At 50.6% G+C, this 21342-nt stretch overlaps 2 protein-coding genes across 2 annotated transcripts in view; both read right to left on the minus strand.

Moving 5' to 3' along the window:
• Positions 1-8572: 8572 nt before the first annotated feature.
• On the minus strand, positions 8573-11012 carry DLX2 (distal-less homeobox 2). The gene is made up of 3 exons (XM_006866638.1): positions 10239-11012; positions 9576-9760; positions 8573-9099 (listed from the first exon to the last, which is right to left on the minus strand). The coding sequence occupies exons 1-3, from the start codon at positions 10642-10644 to the stop codon at positions 8683-8685; spliced, it is 1008 nt and encodes a 335-aa protein (XP_006866700.1). The 5' UTR covers positions 10645-11012; the 3' UTR covers positions 8573-8682.
• Positions 10820-21342, minus strand: part of LOC102834461 (60S ribosomal protein L27-like) — a 114090-nt gene continuing 103567 nt past the window's right edge. Inside the window, exons 2-3 of the mRNA XM_006866695.1 lie at positions 11164-11272; positions 10820-11025 (exon numbers count right to left, since the gene is read on the minus strand). Coding sequence (XP_006866757.1) covers positions 10820-11025; positions 11164-11272 — 315 coding nt within the window. The remainder of the gene's footprint in view (positions 11026-11163; positions 11273-21342) is intronic.

Genomic DNA, 21342 nt, shown 5'->3' on the forward strand with positions numbered 1-21342 from the left:
TTTCTTCTGTTATCCATCTCTTTTTTCCTGTATCTTTAATAAGCTGGGTTCAAAATTCTGTGTTGTTTTTTTTCCCCACCCCACTGCTTGGGTTAAACATCTAAAGCTTTAGGCTAAAGTGAAGTTTTCTGTTTCTCATTTCACATGCCGTAGAGAGGGTCCCCATCCCAAACCTCAGAGAAACCCCCCTCAACAAACCCCACAACAAACCCCAACCACCGTATAGACCGGCAGACGGCTCTAAAGGTGCCTTCCCCAGGCTCAAGAAACAAGTCACCCCCACCCACCCCTCCTTACCCCCTCCCTTATCCCCCAACCTTCAGGGATTAACACTTCCTGAAACATCAAGTGTTTTTATAAAAAGGAAAAAAAAAATAATCCTGACATCGCTGACAAGAAGTTTTGATGGAAGAATTAGCTGGTGCATACATAATCACTCCCCCACCCTCCTACTCCCGGAGCGGGAGCCGCCGCGGCGGGCACAGCTCAGCCTTCCAACCCTCTGAAAAATGAAACCGGTTTCCACCCTTACCTTCTTCAGTGTCAATTTCAGATAATCGGGACACACTCTTTGCTACATCAAATCAAAAGGGTCGAATGCAGCTTTTGGCTGGGAGAATGGTGGGAGAAAAAAAAGACCCAAAAGGGGGGGCGGTGAGAAAGAAAAAGAGAAAAAGAAAAAAAAAAAAAAAAGAAAGAAAGAAAAATACAAAGTCGAACAAACCAGAGCAAAATAAAACCAGAAAATCAAAAAGAATCCCCCAGCCCCATCCTCCTATCCCGAGAGTAAAGAGTGGAAAGAGGTCCCCAGGACCAGGCGTCTCCGAGCGCCGCAGGCTTTTTGCAGCGCTGCGCTTGCAGAATAGGACTGAAAATTTCGGCTATATAGCCTCTGTCTTTATAGCTGATGAAAAAAATTGCAGATTATTAGCATAAATGTTTACTCTTCATTACGCTGATGACATTGTGCACTCGAGATCTTGGTAATCTTTGGGAAAATTATGAGTAATTTTTAAAAATTTTAAAGCAGCAGCAGTTACCATGCAATTCAGGCTAATTCTGCGTAGGCTCCGAACGGATATAATTATCGAGGAGTCAAGATGTTATGCTAAAAACTATGCATTGATATTCCCATTTATTATGTACATACAACTTTGACAATGTTGATGCTTGAAATAGCAGGAAATTGTCTTGCGCAAAAATTACAGTCCATATTAGGACATCTGAAATTGCGAAGAATTATATAGTAATTGCAGGCTTTCAGATGGGAGAGCCAGAATGCTCAAACTAGTGCAAATGTGGATAAAATTACAGATCAGAGAAAAAATTAGGGGAAAAGGGGGTCTGGGATTTTTCAGGTTGGCTATAGGATTCCGGAAGTGTCTAATGCCACATGATTGCTGCAGCTTTAGGGGAGACATTCATGCCTCAAATAGCGCAATGGTCAGGGCGGCTTTAATTGAATTTCTTGGGCTTTTTCTTTTAATAGGGGCAAATGAGGAAATTGGCCACCCACCCTAGGCAAATTTTCACTGTCCTTCTCGTGAACGTGTCAGGGAGAGAATCCTTTTCCCCACACGCCTGCTCTCTTGGGCTCGGATGCCCAGAGGCCCAGATACCCCCACCCCAAAAGCGGTAACAGAGCAAGAAAGTGACTGAACCGAATTTCCCCCTCCTGCCACTTTCTTCTTTCTTTTTCTTTGCTGTTCTTTCCTCCATCTTTCGGTCCCTTTCTGGTATTCTTGCAAATCCCCTTCCCCAATGCCCAGGGCTAGCGCCCCAGAATCCGCAGACTGGGCCCTGGAAGCAGTGGATAGGTAATGGGGTGAGGGGGAGCTGGCTGACTGAGGAGTTGGTGTGAGGCAGTGATCATTCCAAGAGCGTGCCAGCGGCCGTCCAGGGTTGGCGAATGCAAGCCAGTTATTTGGGTGGGGGTGGGGACGAGGAGGGAAGGAGCTGAATGTCCTCAGGGTCCGCCCCGTGACCGCCTAGGCTCTTCTTTTGTCTCCACCGCCCCGAGACGGCATCCCCTAGAAGCACTCGTTCCGCACTAGGGCGGCGCTTCTCGCTAGCACTGAGACACCCTGCAACTTTAAGAAACCGAGGCCAGGGTAGGGGAGGGTGAGGGAGGGGCGGGAGCTCCCTTAGGGGAGGAGGACGCGGTGGCTGGGCGCCGGAGAGGTCGTTCAGAGCACTTCCGACTGGGTTGGGCTCCTTGTTCCAGGAGTGAAGATTTTACCCCTAGAGGGTCCGGGATTCTTGGACCACAAAAAGAAGGGGAGCAGGAGTCTGGAAGTCCGCCATATTGGCTGTGTGTGGGCCCAAGATCTCCTTCTCCAAGCCCAGTCCTCCCCTTTTCGTCGTTTCTCCTTTGCCCCAGACAAGTCTTCCTTTGCCCAGTGGCCCCATTCGGCCTTGTCCAACCACTCTCCACCTTCCCCTACGGGCTCTGCGTTCACCCCTCAACCCTGGTTCCCAGCACAGGCCAGGCCTGGCCTGGGACGCAGCTGGTGGTCCCAGGACTCCTGGGAATCCTCAAAAGGGGCCTCCGTAGAACCCCGGGAGCGCTGCCTCGCAGTCCGCAAAACTGTGACAACTGCGGTGTTTGCGCTCTGGCCCCGGAGGGCGACAGGGGGAACCGGCCCAGGGAGAAAGGTCTGTCTGGGGACTGCGGGTTCTCCCGTGGAGGCGCCAAGTGGCTGCTCCTTCAAGACTTGCCTGCTCTTTCTTTTCATGAAACACACTGTCTCCCCCGCCCCGGCCGGCTCCAGGCCCCAGGGCGGAATGTAACATCGTGTAATGTGGCAATCACTGCCAAACCTGTCCCCGCTAGGGGAACTTCCGCCAAGGGGGCCTCCGCATCCAGCTGCTCCGGCAAAGGGGGGTGTCTTGTCCAGCAGGTCCTGAGCGGGGACAGAGCACCCAGCGCGGGGAGGTCCCCCCGGAACTGTTCTGGGAAGCCGCTAGTCACAGAGAGCTTTTAGCTGGCCCGCACCAGTTTAGCTGGCCTGCATAACCCAGGCCTTTTATCGTGCCTCACCCACCTGCTTTCCAAACTACGGACCCCAAAGTCGAATGCGGAAGAAAGGGGTCTCTGTAAACTGGTTAATAAAATTGATGGTCGCTGAAAGAAGCCAGCTTGTGACTGTTGAGCAAGTGTTGGGTGGCGGTGGGGTGGAGAGTTGAACCCGGATTTTACTGTCTGTAAGAGGGATCATTTTAAAGATAAGGGGCTTTCTTCTTCCCGATATTACTCCTTCTCTGGGAGGGGGGCACTTCATAGCTGAGGGGATCCGTCTGCTGCTTTTCTCCCACTCCCTTCCCCCACTCAACCCCCCGCCTGTGGTCTCCTACCACCGAGCTGTTTGTAAACAAAGCTCTAGTCTTCCCGCGCTCTCTCAGCCCCACCAAACCTGATACTTCCCTCAACTCCCCCACCACTCTCGGAAATCCTTACACAGGACGGATATTCACAATTTTCACAAGTAATCCTGAAAGAAGGCCAAGGGGAAGCCTCCTAAACGGTCCCATATTGCGGCCGCGCTGATTAGGCCGGGGATCCGTTCCCTTTCTTCTCTGCCCTCCCAGCTCAAGAGTCTGGGGGCTACGGCAGGAAGCCTGTTCAACTGGAGGGGGGTGCGCGCCCAGCAGATTGCAGCGCTGGAGATGGGATGGGGGTGGGGCACAGATGGGAGGCGAGAACTCAGGGAATGCGGGCACACCGGGAGTTGCGCGCGGGCAGGGGACACAGGGCCAGCGCTCTGCCAGAGTACCAGGCAGTCCTGCCAGGAAGGGGAACCGGGAGGGCCGGGCACCCCTCTCTCCGGCTTCCCTCCCCCTTGCTTTCCAGCGCTTGTCACATCCTGTCTAAGGCCTGATATTTCACGTGAGCAAATGGAAGGGGATTACAATGAAGATTTATGTGCGTTCCGAGAGCGGCTGCTTTCCCAGTCTAGGGAACCCTGATCGCCGCTTCCCATTTCCATTTTTCATTTGCGCTTTGGGGAGTGCTGGGGGGAGCGTGTCTGCGCGGGCTGCGGGCTGATCACAGGGCTCCGGGGCTCCCGGCGGGCCGGAGACTGTGAGAAACGCTTACCAGCGCGTCGCCCCTAGCGGGGCTGGAGCCGGCCCCCGCCTCCCCTAGCCCCACTTGTTTCTCTCCTTGCCTACCCCTCCCTCTCCCCTCCCTCCCTCTCCCAGCCTTTTCACTTCAGGGACCCTGGCGCGTCCTCCTGCTCCCTTCTCTTTGCCCGACTCCTAGTCTGCGGAAACGCCCCCTTCCTCTGGCCCCAGCACCCTCCTGCCCTCCCCTCGCTGGCTCCCCGGGGAAAGGCGCGCCGTGGCCGAGCCCGACCCCGCCGCCGTCGGGTGCCAGGTTCGGTGACTCCGGCGAGTCTGTGGGGCCTCGGCCCACCCCGGAGTTGGGGCCGCCCGCCCTCCCGGCTCCCAGACTCAGTTCATGCCAAGGCCTGTTGCGTGATTCCAACTTGGGCTGACATTCCCTGCCCCGGGCGCTCCGGCGTAGGCCTCTTAATCATCTTGTCTGCTGCAGATCCTCGACACCAGCCAATTTTACTGCCCCGTCTCTCCGCCACTGGTTTCGGGAGGAGGGGAAGGGGAGTGCGCGCAGAAGAGGGAAGGGCACAGTCAACCGCAGGAGGAAGACTGGCACCAGCTACTGGCACTCCAAGAAACCACAGAATTCAGAGTTGGGGTAGGGGAGAGATGGGGGGGGGGGTGTCTCCCAGGCATCGGCTACTTAAGGAAGCCCAGAATCGCAGAACAACGGGCTTTCTACGCTGACCTTCCTGTTTTAGGAAAGCAATGTTAGCTAAGGCTGGATTTGTGTAGCCTTCCTGCCTTCCCCCCTAGTTCCAGCACTATGGACCATACTCCACTGTGAGCCAAACTCTATGTGTTCCAAGTCAATCTAGCCAGAAAAATCCGGTCTCTTCCTTCTCCTCCCCACTCAGGATGATGCCACGAAGCATAGAAAGTCACCCAATTCCCTGCCTGTGTTTTTGACAGAGATTAGTTGAAGACATGCAGGACATACTGGATAGGCAAACCATACTAGAGAGGAGGCCTGTATCAGGCAAGCAGAGCTCTCTGCCTGCCCCAGGCCTCCTCTCCAGTAAAAGGCAAGTCCCTTCAAAGAAGATGGCTGAGCTTCAGGCTACTGGGTAAGAAAGGGCCAGCATACTCCAAGCGCTGGGTGCTTGTTGGTCTTCCACATATGATGAAATTGCAAAGGTCTTTGAAGTAACTTTGTGCCTCATAATAGCAGGCAAAAGTAAAGCGTCCCTGCTTGGTGGCATTGTGACAATACAACAATAAATAATTAAAAGTTATTGAGAACTTGCTATGTGCTGAATGCAGTTGATACGATTTTTCATTATTTTATAAATCTGGAAACTGGCATACAGAGGTTAATTGGGTTAGCCATGGTGAAACAACTAGTCAGTGATTGAAGCCAGGATGCTTGGCTGTGGGCTCCAACACTCTCAACTAAAAGGAAGGGACTTTTAGTTTAGGTTTACATTAACCACCTACCCCCCTGGCCTTTGCAAGCAATGCCAGAAAGTAGGGTAGCTTCCAAAGCTAGAAGCTCCTTGCATGGGCCCCACTTAGAATGCTGTGTAGAACTTTATCCTCCAGGAGTATGAGGCCAAAAGATGCCATCTACAAGTCTCCGTGTGAGAGTGATGTGTGCATATGTGGATTTGTATATTAGTGTATGTGAGGGCATGTGAATGTGAGGGTTCCTGTGTGTGGTTACTTGTGTGAGTGTGTGCTAGAGTATGTGTCATTGTGTGTGCCTGAGTACAGAAGGATATGAAAGCATGAACGTGACTGGGATTGTGTATTAGTGTGTGGGTGAGAGTGATAGTATACTGGTGGTGGTGGTGTGCGGTTGATTTCCGGAGGAATTCATAATGACCCTGTACAGGATTTCCAAGGCTGCATATCTTTACGGGAGCAGAAATCCTATTTTACTACTGTTGAGTGGCCGGTAGATTGTAGCTGCTGACCTTGGGCTTAGAAGCCCAACGGTATAACTACTACACTACGAGGACTCCTTGGTAGTATAGTGGTGGTGGTGGTTTTGTGCCATGAGTCGATTTCCGACTCATAGCGACCCTGCAGTGTTTCCGAAGCTGTAAATCTTTATGGGAGCAGCAAGCCTCATCTTTCTCCCGCGGAAAGGCGTGTAGTTTCTAACTGCTGCCCTTGAGGTTAGCAACCCGACTCATAACCACTAAACTACCAGAGTATATTATTGTTGTTGTTTCTGTTAAGTGTTGTTGAATCTGTTCCGATTCTTAGCGACCCTGTGTAGTGTTTCCGAGGAGCGGCTGGTGAGCTTGAACCGTCCACCCTTTGGTTTAAACCGACTTTGCATTCCAGCAATTAACTCACAATGCCACACCATAACTCCACCAGAGTATACTGTTGTTAAGTGCTGTACAGTCGGATCCGACCCATAGTGACCCTGTATGTTGTTAAGTGTTGTCGAGTCGGTCCGACCCATAGCGACCCCGTACTGGGTTTCCTAGGAGCAGCTGGTGAGTTTGAACCGCTGACCTTAAGATTCAAATAGGTTTAGCAGTGCAGCGCATTAACCTGCAGCGCCACACCAGGATTCAAAGTAACCCTGTAATTGTTAAGTGCCATCGAGTCAGTTCCGGCCCATAGCGACCCTGTATGGGTTTCCGACGAGCAGGTGCTTCAGAAAGTTCGTAGGGGAAAAAAATTAAGTTCGTAGAAAAAAATTACTGTTTTTTTAAAATAAAAATTTCCACGAAATTTTTGAAGCCCCCTCATATATGGGTGGAGCCCTGGAGTGGCGCTGCAGGATAATGCACTTTACCTTAAGGTGGGTTTGAACAGCAGAGTCGGTGGTTCAAACTCAACAATACTCCCTCCTCGGAAACCCTATACAGGGTCTCTCTCTATGAATTGGAATCGACGGCACTTAACAACAACAACGTATATGCATGACTTTGAGAGCATATGTCAATGTTTGTGCTAAGCTTGGCCTTGTGTACAGGGATGGCCTTGGGTTCCAAAGCTGCCACCTTTGCCTTTCTCCAGATTGCGGGCCTGAGTGACTCACTCCCTGAGTTTTCTGCTCAGCCGGCGCCGCGCTCTCCCCTAAGTGCCATAGGACGAATAGATACGACGCTTCCTGTAGGGGTCCGACCCCTCGCTGAGGCAGCTTTCAGGCCACCTAAGGAGGTCCCTGCGGCGGCCCAGGTGTGAGGGCAAGCCAGCAGCGCGGACGCGGGGGCGGCGGAGACGGCCCCGGCGCTGGGCGGTGGCGCCGGCGCCAGCGCGGCCGGGCGGAGGTTGGAGCCGCCCGGTAAAGAGTGACTCACCACGCGGCGAGCTGGCGAACCCAGCGCCCCGACCCGGGCGGGGGCGGAGCGTGAACTCTCAGCAGTGGCCCTGCGCCAAGCGCGCCAGTCCTTGCCTCGCCCCACCTCAAGGAGCTTGCAGTTTCTGAAAGATGTATATGTCGTCTCGGATTCCCGGCTTGGTCGGCAGTTCCCACTCCCAGCGCGTGACCGACGGAGCGCTGACCCAAAGGAAAAAGCGCACACATCCAATGAAAACAATAATTTATTTAAATAATCTCTTCATATTGTAAAATCAACATTAAGAGCATGTTGTTTTCATAATAAATAACCCCAAAATACCTTTCATTTCAAGAACAAAGACTTTAGGATAAGATAATACAAATTCAAATCAGTAGCTTCATTTAACAGAGTTTTTTTTGGGGGGGGTAGGAAAAAGTAAAAGAGGTGGCTGAGGTCACTGCTAAACGGCAGTTTTCACAACTGGAGGTTTACAAAAAAGTCTGCAAAGATGAGTATTTTTATACAAATAAATCAGTGGGAAAATCTGCACACACACCTTTATTTACAAACTCCGTGTCGAAGAAGTCCAGGCTAATAATCCTGAATAGGTTTTAAAAAAGATAATTCAAGCACATTTTTTGCAATGTCCACATATTAAAAAATCATTTTTTTCCAACATCAAAATGAGGTCATCCGCAAAGGCACCTAAACTTTTAAAAAAGTAAAAATAAAAAAAATCCACTGGTGATTGATGGGGAGAAAGCTAAGGTAACGCTTAGGACAGCGCTTAGGCTGGGAGGGGACTCAGGGGGCTGCAAAAAGCAGGGCAGGAAAAAAAGCGGCGGGGCGGCCTGGGTCAAGGGGGCACGTGGGGCTGGCGGGCAAGCGAGACCCCAGGAGGTCAATAACCGAAGCGGCTGGAACTGCGCCTGGGGGCGGCCGAGGAGAAAGGGGCCTCTGAGCGCCCGACGCCTCGCGGGCGGGGGAGGCGGCCCTCTTTGGGGCTCGACTCGCGGCCCGGGGCGAGGACGGCGCCGGACGGACTCGCCGGGCGGGGAGGGGAGGGGAGGCAGGGCCGAGGCGGGGCTCGAAGCCGCCGAGGCCCAGGGCTCAGGTCGGCAATGTGGCTGCGGGTTGCGGCCCTTGCCAAGCCGCTGCAGTTCGGCTTCCCTAAGAAAAGCCGGAGCACCGTCCCCAGCCCGCTCGGTGGCCGTGCGAGGGGTGGGTGGTGGCTGCGGCCAGCAGTGAGAGCCTTCGACTCTGTAGGGTTAACACTGAGGCTAAATGGTCTCTACTCTGTTTCTGGCGCCAGCTCCCAGGATTAGAAAATAGTCCCCGCGCTAACCGGGGTGCCCCCGCCGCCGTGGTGATGGTGGTGGTGGTGATGGTGGTGGTGATGGGGCTGCGGGGTCTGTGTCGGGTGCAGCAGCGGCGCCGCAGCCTGCAGGTGGGACGCGGAGCCGGAGGCCTGGTGGTACCACGGGTAGTTGCCCAGGAAAGCCGAGGCCGCGCTGCTGGGGCTGGAGCCCGAACTGCCTGCACCGCTGCCACCGCTGCCTGGGCCGCCACCGCCTCCCATTCGAGGCGGCGCGCCGAAGTCCCAGGTGGCCGGCGCCGAGACCGGCGGTGAAGCACAGGGTGGTGACGCGCTGGCTCCCGGATGTTGCTCCGAGGGGATCTCGCCACTCTTCCACATCTTCTTGAATTTGGACCGGCGGTTCTGGAACCAGATTTTGACCTTTTTGAAAAAGGGACCAGAGCGTTAGTGGAGGCACCTCGGCATAGGGCAACTGTGTATGGGGGTAGCGGAGATCAGAATTACAGGCGGCTAGAGAGGTCCCCCAACACCTAGGCGGGTAATCCGGCCACGTGTAGCGGCCCCCCAGACTCAGATTGTTTCTGCTCTATTTGAGAGGCCGTGCTGAAAGGCCTGAGGCTTTAGGGGGGCTACGTGCAGTGATGGTGACAGCAGGAGAGATTTGCAAGGCCAGTTATTTTACCCGCTTAGTTAGTAGCGTGCGGATACACAACGTGGTACCGGATTTCTGCCCCAACAATGTCCCTTCCTTCTCTCCCACGCGGAGGCCCTCACAGGAATTTCAGCTTCGTGTCTAATACTTAAAAACCACTTAAAAAAAAACTTCCTTATGAACCTGCCTGCCTTCTGCAAGCCCTGGCTGGCGCCCACAACCTCCGCAGGCCGTGAGCCCCCACCTGAGTCTGGGTGAGGCCCAGGGACGCCGCCAGTTCGGCTCGCTCCGGTAGTGCCAGGTACTGAGTTTTTTGGAAGCGCCGTTGAAGAGCAGCGAGCTGGAAACTGGAGTAGATAGTACGGGGTTTCCGGACTTTCTTTGGCTTCCCGTTCACTATTCGTATTTCAGGCTCAAGGTCCTCCTTTTCTGCAACGAAACGCAACCATAAGAGCCGCGCAATCCGCCCCTCAACCCGCAAGAGATCCTGTGCGTCAGCAAGGTCCGGCGTGGGACTTGGCCTGAGCCGGAGAGCAGGTTCTTGGACACGCGGGACCGCGCCCCGGCGCAATTCGCAACGCGCGGGTCAAGTCTCCCAGAAGGCCGGCCAATCAAAGGGGAAGATAGGCGAACAACAGAGAGAAAGTAGAAGCGAGTGGAAAAGAAATCCTGTTACCCCGAGGCATGCACCACGCGCCCACTCGGCCTCTGGGGTCACCCGGTCCCACCAGTTGTGCGTGGAGGTATGTACCCGGTGACCACTGTGGAGGCTGGGGCGGGTAAAGTGCGCGGAGCGGGAGAAGAGCAGGGTTCCCGTTGGGCCTCTCCCTTCCACCCCAATGTTTTTATCCCACACATCTTAGTAACTAGACTGACTCGTCACCATTAACGCCAGTGTTCTGCATACCAGGCTCGTTGTTGGCCGGAGGCGAACTAGTCGCATAGGGCGCGTAGGAGGTGTAAGCTGCTGTATATCCCAGGTCGTAGCCGTTCTTGGCGGAGTAAGGGACGTTGTTGAGGCCGCTGGTATGGTACTGGTAGGAACCCATGTGCGAGTAGGGCGAGCCCCCGCTGCCGCCGCCGCCTGCCGGGTGTTGCTGATTGGTGTAGTAGCTGCTGTCGGTAGCTGTGGACACTGGAAGGGTCGGCGACTCCTGGGGCTTGTGTAGACTGCCGCTGCTGCCGTTGCTGCTGCCGGGACCGGCGCCGCCGCCGCCGCCGCTTGTAGGCTGCTGGTGCTGGTGGTACGTGCTGGAGGCCGTGATCTGGGTCGAGTGCATATCAGCCACCAAACTGTCAAAGACTCCAGTCATCCTGGCCGGGGTCGGGAAAGACCAGGGGTGGCAGGCGCGTGGGGGGAAGCCAGGCGCCTCCTCCGTCTCTCCCAGTCCTCTCCAGCAGCCAATGTAATTACGGGGGAGTGAGCGGGGGGGAGGAAAACAAGAAAAGTGGCTACGGTCTAGGCGCCTCCTCCTCCGGGGGAGGCGATCACCATGCACTGCTGTGGACAACTGCCGCCGGCCGCATCCTCTCCTCCTCTCGGAGGACTCGGCTTAGTGCCCAGCGCAAGCGCGGGCTCGGGCGGGGGGCGGACAGCGGAGGGGGCAGCGGTGGAAGGGCAGGACCGGGGCCCCGGAAGGCGGGAGCAGGTGAGCAGCCCCGAGCGGCTTTACGATTGTCTGCCAGGCGGGCTCCTGCAGGGTGGGCATTTAACACTCGTCACGTGAGCGCCAGCGACGTCACCTAGCAACAGCAAATCAGAAGCTCCCGGCCACGAGTGCGGGCTCCCCTGGACCGCCCGACTGGGGCGGGGGAGGGGGAGCTGGTGTCACCCGGGGCGCGCTGCAGCGGTCGCGGCTGAATGAGAGCTGCTAGGCCTAGTGGCCCCGGGGGGTGGGGGTGGGGGTGGTGTCCGGGTGTCCCGCGACCGGAGGACGGAAGCTGTGAAGACAGAGACTCAGGAAGAAGCAGTGGCATCTCCCATCTTATTCCGTGTGCAAGTGCCTATCAGTTCTAGAGAAACATACGTTCCTGTCCGAGCTGTTTTCAAACTCATTAGCCAGAATAAAGCGGCGTGAGAGCCCGGTCAACTCCAGCGCCGCTTTTTCTTCAAGTATCTGGCAGCCACTAGGCACTTGATGTAAATGATCCATTTGTTGTTGTTAAGTGCCGTCGAGTCGGTTCCGACTCATAGCGACCCTGTATAAGATTTCCGAGGAGCAGTTGTGACTTGGAACAGCCGAACTTGAGGTTAGCAGTCCTGTGCTTATCCTGTAGTGCCACAGCAAGGCTTCAAGTGATCCATAAACACCGTATAATAATAATACCGGCTTCCTACTATAACCCACAGGGATATTAAGACAATTAATTAGATCATATTTAAACGATTTCTCCTTCCTTGTTGCTTGAGAGAAAAAGGTATTACAGTAATAACACATTAGAAACCACTTTCCCCGACATGCAGAGGCTCCGAGTAATTACGTATATTTGCTGGCTAATTGACACCCAGAAAGTAATTCCTGAGAGTTCTTCCTTGGGGTAGAAATCTAGACGTCAACGTTCATTTTAACTTCAAATTCTGTGTTCCTAAAAAAACGAAGTGGAATAGTATTTAGGCGAGAGAATGAATAGTCTTGATACGAGATTTATCAAGTCGGCAAATTTATACCAATATAAAAAGCTTTATCCGGTGCATTTAATTAATCCTATTTAACACTTGTGTAGCACTGTAGGATAAGCACTGGACTGCTAACAGCAAGGTGGGCGGTTCAATCCCACTAAACTCTCCTCGGAAACCCTATACAAGAACCGATTTCACGGCACTTAACAACTCCCACGTTTGCACCTTAGGGCGGTCTTCTGTGATTTCGTCTTTTTATTAAAAAATATGAAGTGACGATCTCCTGTATAGGTCTGTAACTTGATATTGAGGCACGGGGCCCAGCAGTAGTTGCGGACGCCAAGTGTTGTGCAGGTCCTGTTGCTGTGCTTGGTTGGTGGCGCCACCTAGTGTGCACTGTGCAAAGCTACGGCGGGCCCAGTAGACAGTCTAATCACACCGAGGCGCCAGCCTCTGAAACCCCCCAAACGAGCAAAATAGTAATTAAAAGCCACAAAATTGTGCTAGTGCGCGCTATTTGAAGCACCCTTTCCTAAAAACATAACATGTCGCCGAAAGAACTTGTTATAACAACTGTCTAGAGGAAAACAAGTTGATACTCTGAAAAACATGATCTTTGGTCTTATTCCCCCAGAAAAAGCAAGAGTGTAATTAAATCTGTAGCATTCACAAAACTCACCTTTAGGGGAATAATGAGGCAGATAATCCCGCCTTCAAGTCTGCCTGGATTTAGTCCCCAGCCTTCATTTTTGGTTAAAGATGGCCAAAGATGAGTTTATCTGAAGCCACCACCACCACCACCACCACCAGGACACCATGATCCTGACAGGAAGCTCTCTGGTTGATTCCTGGCTCAGTTTCAGGATTACTCTCTGTAAATCAAGATAGCCTTGTGGTGTCTTTGCTATAAAATTCTAAATCTTTCTTTCTGCCAACACACAGGTAGCTGTTTTGACCTAAAATAGACTCCTTTTTAACCCTTGAAAATGAAATGTAAGAAACCTAATTGCAGTAGTCTTTCCTTCTGCTCCCTGTTCCTTTGTTTCCCCACCTGAATGAAGCATGTCAGCATAATACTTTTTCATGGTGACAAGTTGGTTGTATTTTGTTTGTACCTGAACTTTCATTAACAGCCTAAGACTGAGTAGTCTGGGATCCGGAAAATGGCATATTTCTGGAAGGCAATATATCTCTTTGTTGTTGTTGTTAAGTGCCCTTGAGTCAGTTCCAACTTACAGTGACCCTGTGTATAGTTTCTGAGGAGCGGCTGGTGAGTTTGAACCACCGACCTTGAGGCTTAAACCCACCTTGTGGTTCAGTGCTTATCCTACAGCGCCACACTAGGACTCCAAGGGAATATGTCTCTGATAAACAAAGGACTGTGTGTGTGTGTTTGAGGCAATGAGCAAGGAGAGAAAGAGAAGCAGAAGCTGTAACTATGTTTTGAGAGTCAAGTAAGGCCTTGAGTAAAATTCTCATTATTTGGCTACAACTTTGAGTTTCCCAGGTTATCTGCATCACAATCTCCAAATAATTTCCTCAGGGCCATTCAAAATCAGAACTACAGTCAGGTAAAGAATTGACTTTTTCCCAAGTTCAGACTGAGGATGCCTCTCTGCATAGTGATTTGAGAGGGTGTGAGCAGGGGAAGAGAGTGGTTTCACAGGAGGTTGGGGGAAGAGGGTGCCTGCCTGAGACTCAGATGGCTTCCTCATCTCAGGCATCTCTGTGTTCTAGCTTTCTCTGTGGTGAGTCATTCTTTCATTCCACAAGGATCTAGTGGAAGGCGGGGGTTAAGGGGAAGGAACCCTGTGTCTCTGTTCTGGCTTTGTGTCTTTCCAAGCTGGTTCAAAGGCTATCTGCTCACGGGTCTTGCTGTCTTCTCTGGGAGCTTCCCACAAACCTTTCACAAGGCAAAGAGTACACCATTCCCATTGTACAGAGGGCTGAGGTAGGGGAAACAGCTTCCTTTGAGTTGGATTCCCCACCCTCTTGCCTGGCAGAGGTCTTTCTCTGTTGCTATGACACATATCACCCTGAATGTGTCCTATGTCATCTGATCTTGGAAGCTAAGCAGGGTGGTAGTGATATGCCATGGAGTTGGTTCTGAAGCATAGTGACCCTGTACAGGGTTTCTGAGGCTGTAAATCTTTACGGGAGCAGAAAGCCTCATCTTTCTCCTGTGGAACAGCTGCTAGTTTTGAACTGCTTACCTTAAGGTTCACACACGGATTCATAACCACTACACTACCAGCAGGGTAGAGTCTGGTTAGAACTTGGATGGAAAACCACTTGGGAATACCTGATGCTGTAGACTTGTAAGGGGTCCTGGTGTTGCACTGTAGGATAATGCACTGGACTGCAAGATTGGTGGTTCAAATTCACCAGCTGCTCCTTGGAAACCCTATACAGGGTTGATATGAATCGAACTGACTCAATGGCACTTAACAACCACAACATGGCACAAATCACAGTATTTATTGCAAAACTTGGTTGAATAACTCTGGGATCCCAAGCAGATGGAGGGCGGTCCAGGAGAACAACTCTGCCCCTTGTTTTCAGCCCCCTGCTCCATACTGGCCTGGGTCAGAATTCCAGGGCTCCCCCTGACAGAGTGTTTTGCCTTTGCCTGGCTAACTGACTGCCTTCACTGATGCCAGTCTGAAAGGTTGGCAATTCAGATCTACTTCGAGGCTCCTAGAGAGAAAAGTCTAGCTATCTGCTCTGGTAAACATTGTTGTTAAATGCATTTGAATTGGTTGCAATTCATTATGACCCTGGATAGGGTTTCAGAGAGGCAGCTGATGGATTTGAACCACCAACCTTTTCCCCTTAGCCGGCCATACCAGGAATCACTGGAAAACCCTATGAGCACTTCTGTTTAGCCAGATTTCCACTAGAAGGTGCATGACAGCAACACCCGTTACACAAAAGCTGAGGAGGACCTTTTGAAAGAAGATTACCCCCCTGCGGGCAGGGAGCACTGGGTGGGCGCCAGGGTGCCCTTCTTGCACAGAAGGGACACGTTTACCACACTTAGCCTAACTGGGGGACCACGTGTACTACTGCAAGCTTGCCTTGTCCCCAGTTGCACATTCTCCCATGAGATGGGGGGCGGGGGCACGCGGGGCCATTTTCCTTGTCATGTCATTGGTCTGAGAGAGGCAATGTCTTTTCCGTACCATTTTTCTGTGCCCTTGGCCTGCACTTTAAAATCCCGTGGGGGTTCTTCTAGAACTCCAGGAGCTTGGGGCAGAGTAGAGTTTTGGATTCTGAGAACCCGAACCCTACCTATACATCACCAAACCCTTCCTTCCTTACTGGCCGATCACAGCTTCCTGGTAACAACTGCCAGATCCTGGCTCATTGCTAGTGTTCTCTATCTAGTTTTCCCTTCAGATTTGGGCCCTTAGGCGACGGGGTCCACGTCCTTGGATCCCTCATTTTCTCCTGCCTATTCCTGGCGATAAGTGAGAGAAAACAATGCAAATACATCCACTTGGAAAAATCCCCCGGAAAACCTTTTTAGGGGTCGTGAGTTCAGCCTCAGGTACTGAGATTGCAGAAATTAGCAGTGCATAGGGTGGGCAGGAGTCCTGGTGTGGCGCTAGGGGTTAATGCGCCAGACTGCAAAGCCGTTTGAACTGCAAAGTCGGCAGTTCAAGCGCACCAGTCGCTCCTTGGAAACCCTATACAGGGTCTCTATGGGTCGGAACCGACTCGGCGCCACTTAACAACAACACAACAGGGTGGGCAGCCCCTGGTTTTCTGACTTCCAATAATCCCCCTCTCCTCTTCCTCAAGGCCCCAGGTGCATCCTCACTTTTTGCCTCCAGCTCAAAGGATTGTCTCAGACTTTCGCATCTTTAGCAGTCTTCTCGGTCCCATGGGTTGAGTGTTGTTCCTTCCTGCTTTCTGTTCCAGGCGCTGGGGGTTCCAGTCTTCCTTCAGCTTACAGTCTAGTGGAGAAACAATACGGTGCAATAACTAGTTGTAATGGTCAGCATTTAGTGAGTATTTCCTGGACACCGGGCGCTCTGCCCGCCCATTTACATTCTTTATTTTATGAATATCCTAGTGGGTACAATGGTACCTACTCTATACCAGAATTCAAGGCTTAGAGAGACTGAATCACTTGCTTAAGGGCACTCAGCAGAGGGTTGACTCGAACACGAGTTCGTTTACTTTCGGGACTCGGTTTCGGGCCTGAAGAGCACGGAAGGTCGTGGCACCCTCCTGACCTCCCCCCAGACTGGTGTGCGGTGGGGCGGGTGCAAAGAGGCGGAGCACGCTTCTCCCGCTCAGACACTGCCCACTAGTGGGTGCGCGATGCCCCTGAGCAACCTGCGAGCCTGAGAGCGACCCTTGAGTGGTGGGTTCACAGTGCTAAGGCGCGCGCAGACTCGGGAGGGAGGGAGGCGCGCACAGACTCGAAAGCGGGAATCCCCTGGGAGATTAGGAGGTGCGTGGACACTGAGTTTGAGGGATTCCTGGGAGGATTTAGAGAGGACCCCCGAGCAGTTCGGTGGTCATTGCGGAGGGTGGGGAGAGACTTCCTCCTGGCCGTTTAGACTCCGCGCTCAAAACCGAGTTCCGGGGACCGGACATTTGGCCTTTGCTGGGATTTCTCCCGTGATTACCTTGGTTACCGGTTGGGGTGAAACCCAAGGGGCTTAAATGAGAAGCCAGGGCTCTTGACCCTCAGGGCCACCCAGAGTAGTGTCTCGCCACCTGCTTGACTGTCCCGGCGCACAGGCGCGGATCCTCAGCGCTCAGGCTAGAGAAACGTGTTCTCCTTAGGTTATCCCAAACTGTCAGATCTTTGTGCCTGGGTAGTGCCCAGGCCATGAACGCTAGCTAGCCCCCGCTCCCTATCCCAAGGACAAAAGGGCCAGATCTTCAGATTTTGGGATGTCCGTTTTGAATTTTTAGCAGCTCCCTCTTTCGTGGTTATCCAAACCAATGCAGTTGACAAGTCTGCTTTCAAAGCTGAGGATAAAAGAAAACCAGTCTCTGACTCCGCCTCCTTCTTCCCCTCCCCCTCCAGTTGATGCCTCAGGCAACGTTCGCGCTGAGGTGAGGGGTTGGGGTGGGGGAGTCAGGAGGACCCATGGTCTTTGTCCTGGGACGTCCTGCTGTTCCCCTTGTCCCCACAGGTTCCTAGAGGAGGGCTCCTGCTACCAAGTTGAAAAGGCAACTCCTCCCACTAGGAGGCAAGCCCTGTTGTTAAAGTGCCTTGGAGTCGGTTCCTACTCATGTTGTTGTCAGGTGCCAGGGTTTCCAAGGAGCGGCTGGTAAGTTTGAATTACTGACCTTGTGGTTCAAACCAACTTTCGCCGTGCAGTGCTTTAGCCCACAAGAGCCACACCAGGACTCCAAGCCCTGTATACCTGATGTTTACAACTGTGACCCATCTAGAGGGTTGTCAGTTCAGTATGCTTCTGGAACTTTCAGAGCCAATTTTGTTGTCTGCCTACAGATATTAGACCCTAGCCAGACCCATCTCACTCGTTTATTCTATGGTTAATGCAAACATGAGCACGCGCACACACACACACACAAGACCAGATGGGGAGAAAAAGAATTTGGAAAGAAACATCTGGAACTCTTGAGTACCCTTTTGGACCCACAGATTTTTGTGCTAGGAATATAAGCATTCTAACCCCAAATCTTCCTCTCACTCCTCCCTAACCTCCATCTCACCCCAATCACACTCTAAGGAGTTGTGCCAGCTATTACCTGAGCAAAGACTGGATGCTGACACATGGGCTTGGGAACTAGACTTTGTTGGGTTGAACCACTGCTGTTACTCTGTGGTCCTGGAAAAATACTGAATTTCTCTGTGCTTCAGTGTTGTTATCTGTAGAATGTAAGTGATAATAATGGCTTCTTCGTGGGGTTATTGCCTGTTTTCTCTGCTGCCCAATTTGACTTGAGAACTCACGTTCTTTGGTCTACAACTTTGCGAGTTGAATTTTAAGCTGATTTAGGCAGGAAAGGTGTTGTCCCATTGACCCCCTCTGTGCATTAGGAAGCTTTGTCCAGGTGGCAACTGAGCTGAGGGCAGAGCCCTGGTCCACCACCAGCTCGGGGTGGGGGAGTGGGGTGGGGGGCTGGCTACAAGACTGTAGTGGGTTGTCCTGGTATCTTTAGATGAAGTCAGGTGCTAGGTGGGGAAAGAATCCCTGGAAATAATGTTGGGTCACCTGAAGTTTTAAGTTTAGGCTAACACTATGAGACATTGGGTGACCCCTGTATGGTAAACCCAGCCAGTTCACCTCTTTGAAAATGTGGTGAGGTGGGGAGCCCTGCAGTTATTTACAGTAACTGACTGTTTCTCTGGCTAGCTTCGCCTTCCTCACTGCATCCTCCCCAATAAGAGGAAATAACTATTGTTAAAAAACTTACAAAGCAATGCATACTGGTTATCAAAGAATCAAATAATATTAAAGATATTTTAGGCAAAAGATCTCAACCAGTTTCTCCCAGGCATCAGTGGCATCTGTGCATTTGCATATGTTTACTTGTATATGAGTAAGCATATGCAAGCATCTATGTTTGTTTAAAAAATATGGGATCAAATGTTTCACATTATTATTTTAAATACATCTTGGCTTCCCATATCAGTAGTTACAGAGCAGCCACTTTTGTAAAAATAAATAAAAAAGTGCTGCATTAGGAATTCACAACAATTTATTTAATTATCCTCTTTTCCATTGACATTTAGATTTTCAGTATTTCACTCCTGTAAACAATACATGAGTGAATCTTCTCTGGAGCTCTTCCCATATGTCCAATGATTTCTGTAGGGTAGAATCCTATATAGTAACAGAATTGTGATGCAGCATTTTAATAGATACCACTATTTAATTTATTTAATAGATACCACTAAACCAGTTGCCCTGGAGTCTATTCCAACTCATGGTGATCCTGTGTGTCAGGATAGAATTGTGCTCCCTAGAGTTTTCAGTGACTGGTTATTCAGAAGTAGATTACTAGATCTTTCTCCAGAGATGCCTCTAGGATTTGAACCTTGAATCTTTTAGTTAGAAGTTGAACATGCACTACCCAGGACTCCAGATACCATTGGTGGTAGTTGTGGTAGTGTACCGTGGAGTCAGTTCTGACTCATAGTGACCCTGTGGAGGATTTCCAAGGCTGTAAGTTTTTATGTATCAGGATTGATAGGATTAGGAGAGAACAGCTTGATTGTATCTTGATTATATCAGGATTGTATCAAGATTGACATCGAAATTTAAAGAGACAGTATAGTTGTCTATAAAACCAAATGGCCACCCTCGTCTGTCTGTCATGCTGTGGTTGTTTGAGTTGCTGTGATTCTGAGGGCTCTGCCACCGGTATTTTAAATAACCAGCAGGGTCACCCATGGTGGACAGGTTTCAGATGAGCTACAAAACAAAGACAGACTAGGAAGAAAGAGTGACAAACTACTTCAGAATTGCTAGTCACTGAAAACTCTATGAATAGCAGAGAAACACTGTCAGATACAGGACTGGAAGGTGGGAAGGAACTCAGAATGCGACTGGGGAAAAAAATGCCTCCTCAAAGTAGAGTTGACCATGATGACGTGAATAGAGTTAAGCTTGGGGGAAAAAAAACTCAAAAAACCTTCATTTGCTGATGGGCCACAAATCAAAATGAAGAGAAACAGCTGTAAACATCCACTGAAAATCGGAACATGGAATGTAAGAAGTATGAATCTGGGAAAATTGGAAGTTGTCAAAAATGAAATGAAACACATCAACATCGATATCTTAGGCATTAGTGAGCTGAAATGGACTGGTATTGGCCATTTTGAATCTGACAACTACATGGTTTACTATGCAGGGAATGACAAATTGAAAAGGAATGGTGTTGCATTCATCGTCAAAAAGAACATATCCAGATCAGTCATGAGGTACAATGCTTGCTATAAGTGATAGGATAATATCCATGTGCCTACAGGGAAGCCCAGTTAATACCACTATTATTCAAATTTATGCACCAACCACTAAAGCCAGTGAGGATGAAATAGAAAAATTCTACCAGCTTCTTCAATCTGAAATTGATCAAACATGCAATCAAGATGTATTGCTCATTATTGGTGACTGGAATGCAAAAGTAGGGAGCAAAGAGGAGGGACCAGTAGTTGGAAAGTTTGGACTTGGTGATAGAAATGATGCTGGAGAACGAATGATAGATTTCTGCAAGACAAATGATTTGTTTATTTCAAATACCTTCTTTAGACAGCATAAGAGACGACTATACACATGGACTTCACCAGATGGAACACATAGAAATCAAATTGACTACATCTGTGGAAAGAGAAGATGGAAAAGCTCCATATCATCAGTGAAGACAAGGCCAGGGGCAGACTGTGGAACAGACCTTCAATAACTGATATGCAAATTCAAACTGAAGCTGAAGAAAATGAAAACAAGTCTACGAGAGCCAAAATATGACCTTGAATTTATCCCACCTGAATTTGGAGATCATCTGAAGAACAGATTTGATGCATTAAACACTAAAGACCGAAGACCAGAAGAGTTGTGGGATGACATCAAGAACATCATACATGAAGAGAGCAAAAAGTCATTAAGAAGACAAGAAAGAAGGAAAAGGTCAAAATGGATGTCAGAGGAGACTCTGAAACTTGTTCTCCAGCATAGAGAAGCTAAAGCAAATGGAAGAATTGAAGAGGTCCAAGAGCTGAACAGAAAATTTCAAAGATCAGCTTGAGAAGATAAAACCAAATACTATAATAACATATGCAAAGATTTAGAGTTAGAAAACCAAAAGGGAAGAACACGGTCAGCATTTATCAAGCTGAGGGAACTGAAATAAAAATTCAAGCCTCGACTTTCGTTATTGAAAGATTCTCTGGGCAAATTATTGTTACTATGTTTTAATGTTTTATTGTGAATTATATGATAGTTTACATGAGAGAACCTCAGTTCCATATTCATTCCATTGTATATCATTACATTGCAGTGGTTCTAATCCCCTCCTCCATGCATCGTCTTCCGACCAAAGGGCATATCCTAGAAGCCCGTGCTCTACACTCCCCCTTCCGCCCTCAGTCTTCGACCCACAGTTCCTCTCCCTCTCTGGATCCAAAGTCCCCAGTCACTTCATCCCTCCATGTCATCATCTCTTGTCTCCATCTCAGGTGGGGTCTTGTTCTTGGAATCTTATCCGTTGGTGGTCCCAGAGACCTCCGCTCCTAGACTAGAGAAATAATCGTTCTCTTCCTTGCTACAAAACATCTACCCTTGCATTTCCAACCCTCACAATCAGTCTTGATAACCATTATTCACTACAGTATCGCACGTAACCCATCTTTATTTCATTTCATCAGCTCCACCTAGACAAATTGGATAGTACTCACTGG

This window comes from Chrysochloris asiatica, unplaced genomic scaffold, assembly GCF_000296735.1.
Source record: "Chrysochloris asiatica unplaced genomic scaffold, ChrAsi1.0 scaffold00094, whole genome shotgun sequence".
Classification (NCBI taxonomy): domain Eukaryota; kingdom Metazoa; phylum Chordata; class Mammalia; order Afrosoricida; family Chrysochloridae; genus Chrysochloris; species Chrysochloris asiatica.

What these genes read in the sequence shown, in the direction of transcription:
- DLX2 (XM_006866638.1), bottom strand. Translation starts at nt 10,644, where the DNA reads ATGACTGGAGTCTTTGACAGTTTGGTGGCTGATATGCACTCGACCCAG. An exon ending in TCCGGCCAACAACGAGCCTG is followed by an intron (nt 9,761 to 10,238) that starts GTATGCAGAACA and finishes GTTTCGTTGCAG; the next exon opens with AAAAGGAGGACCTTGAGCCT. An exon ending in TGGGCCTCACCCAGACTCAG is followed by an intron (nt 9,100 to 9,575) that starts GTGGGGGCTCAC and finishes TTTTTCAAAAAG; the next exon opens with GTCAAAATCTGGTTCCAGAA.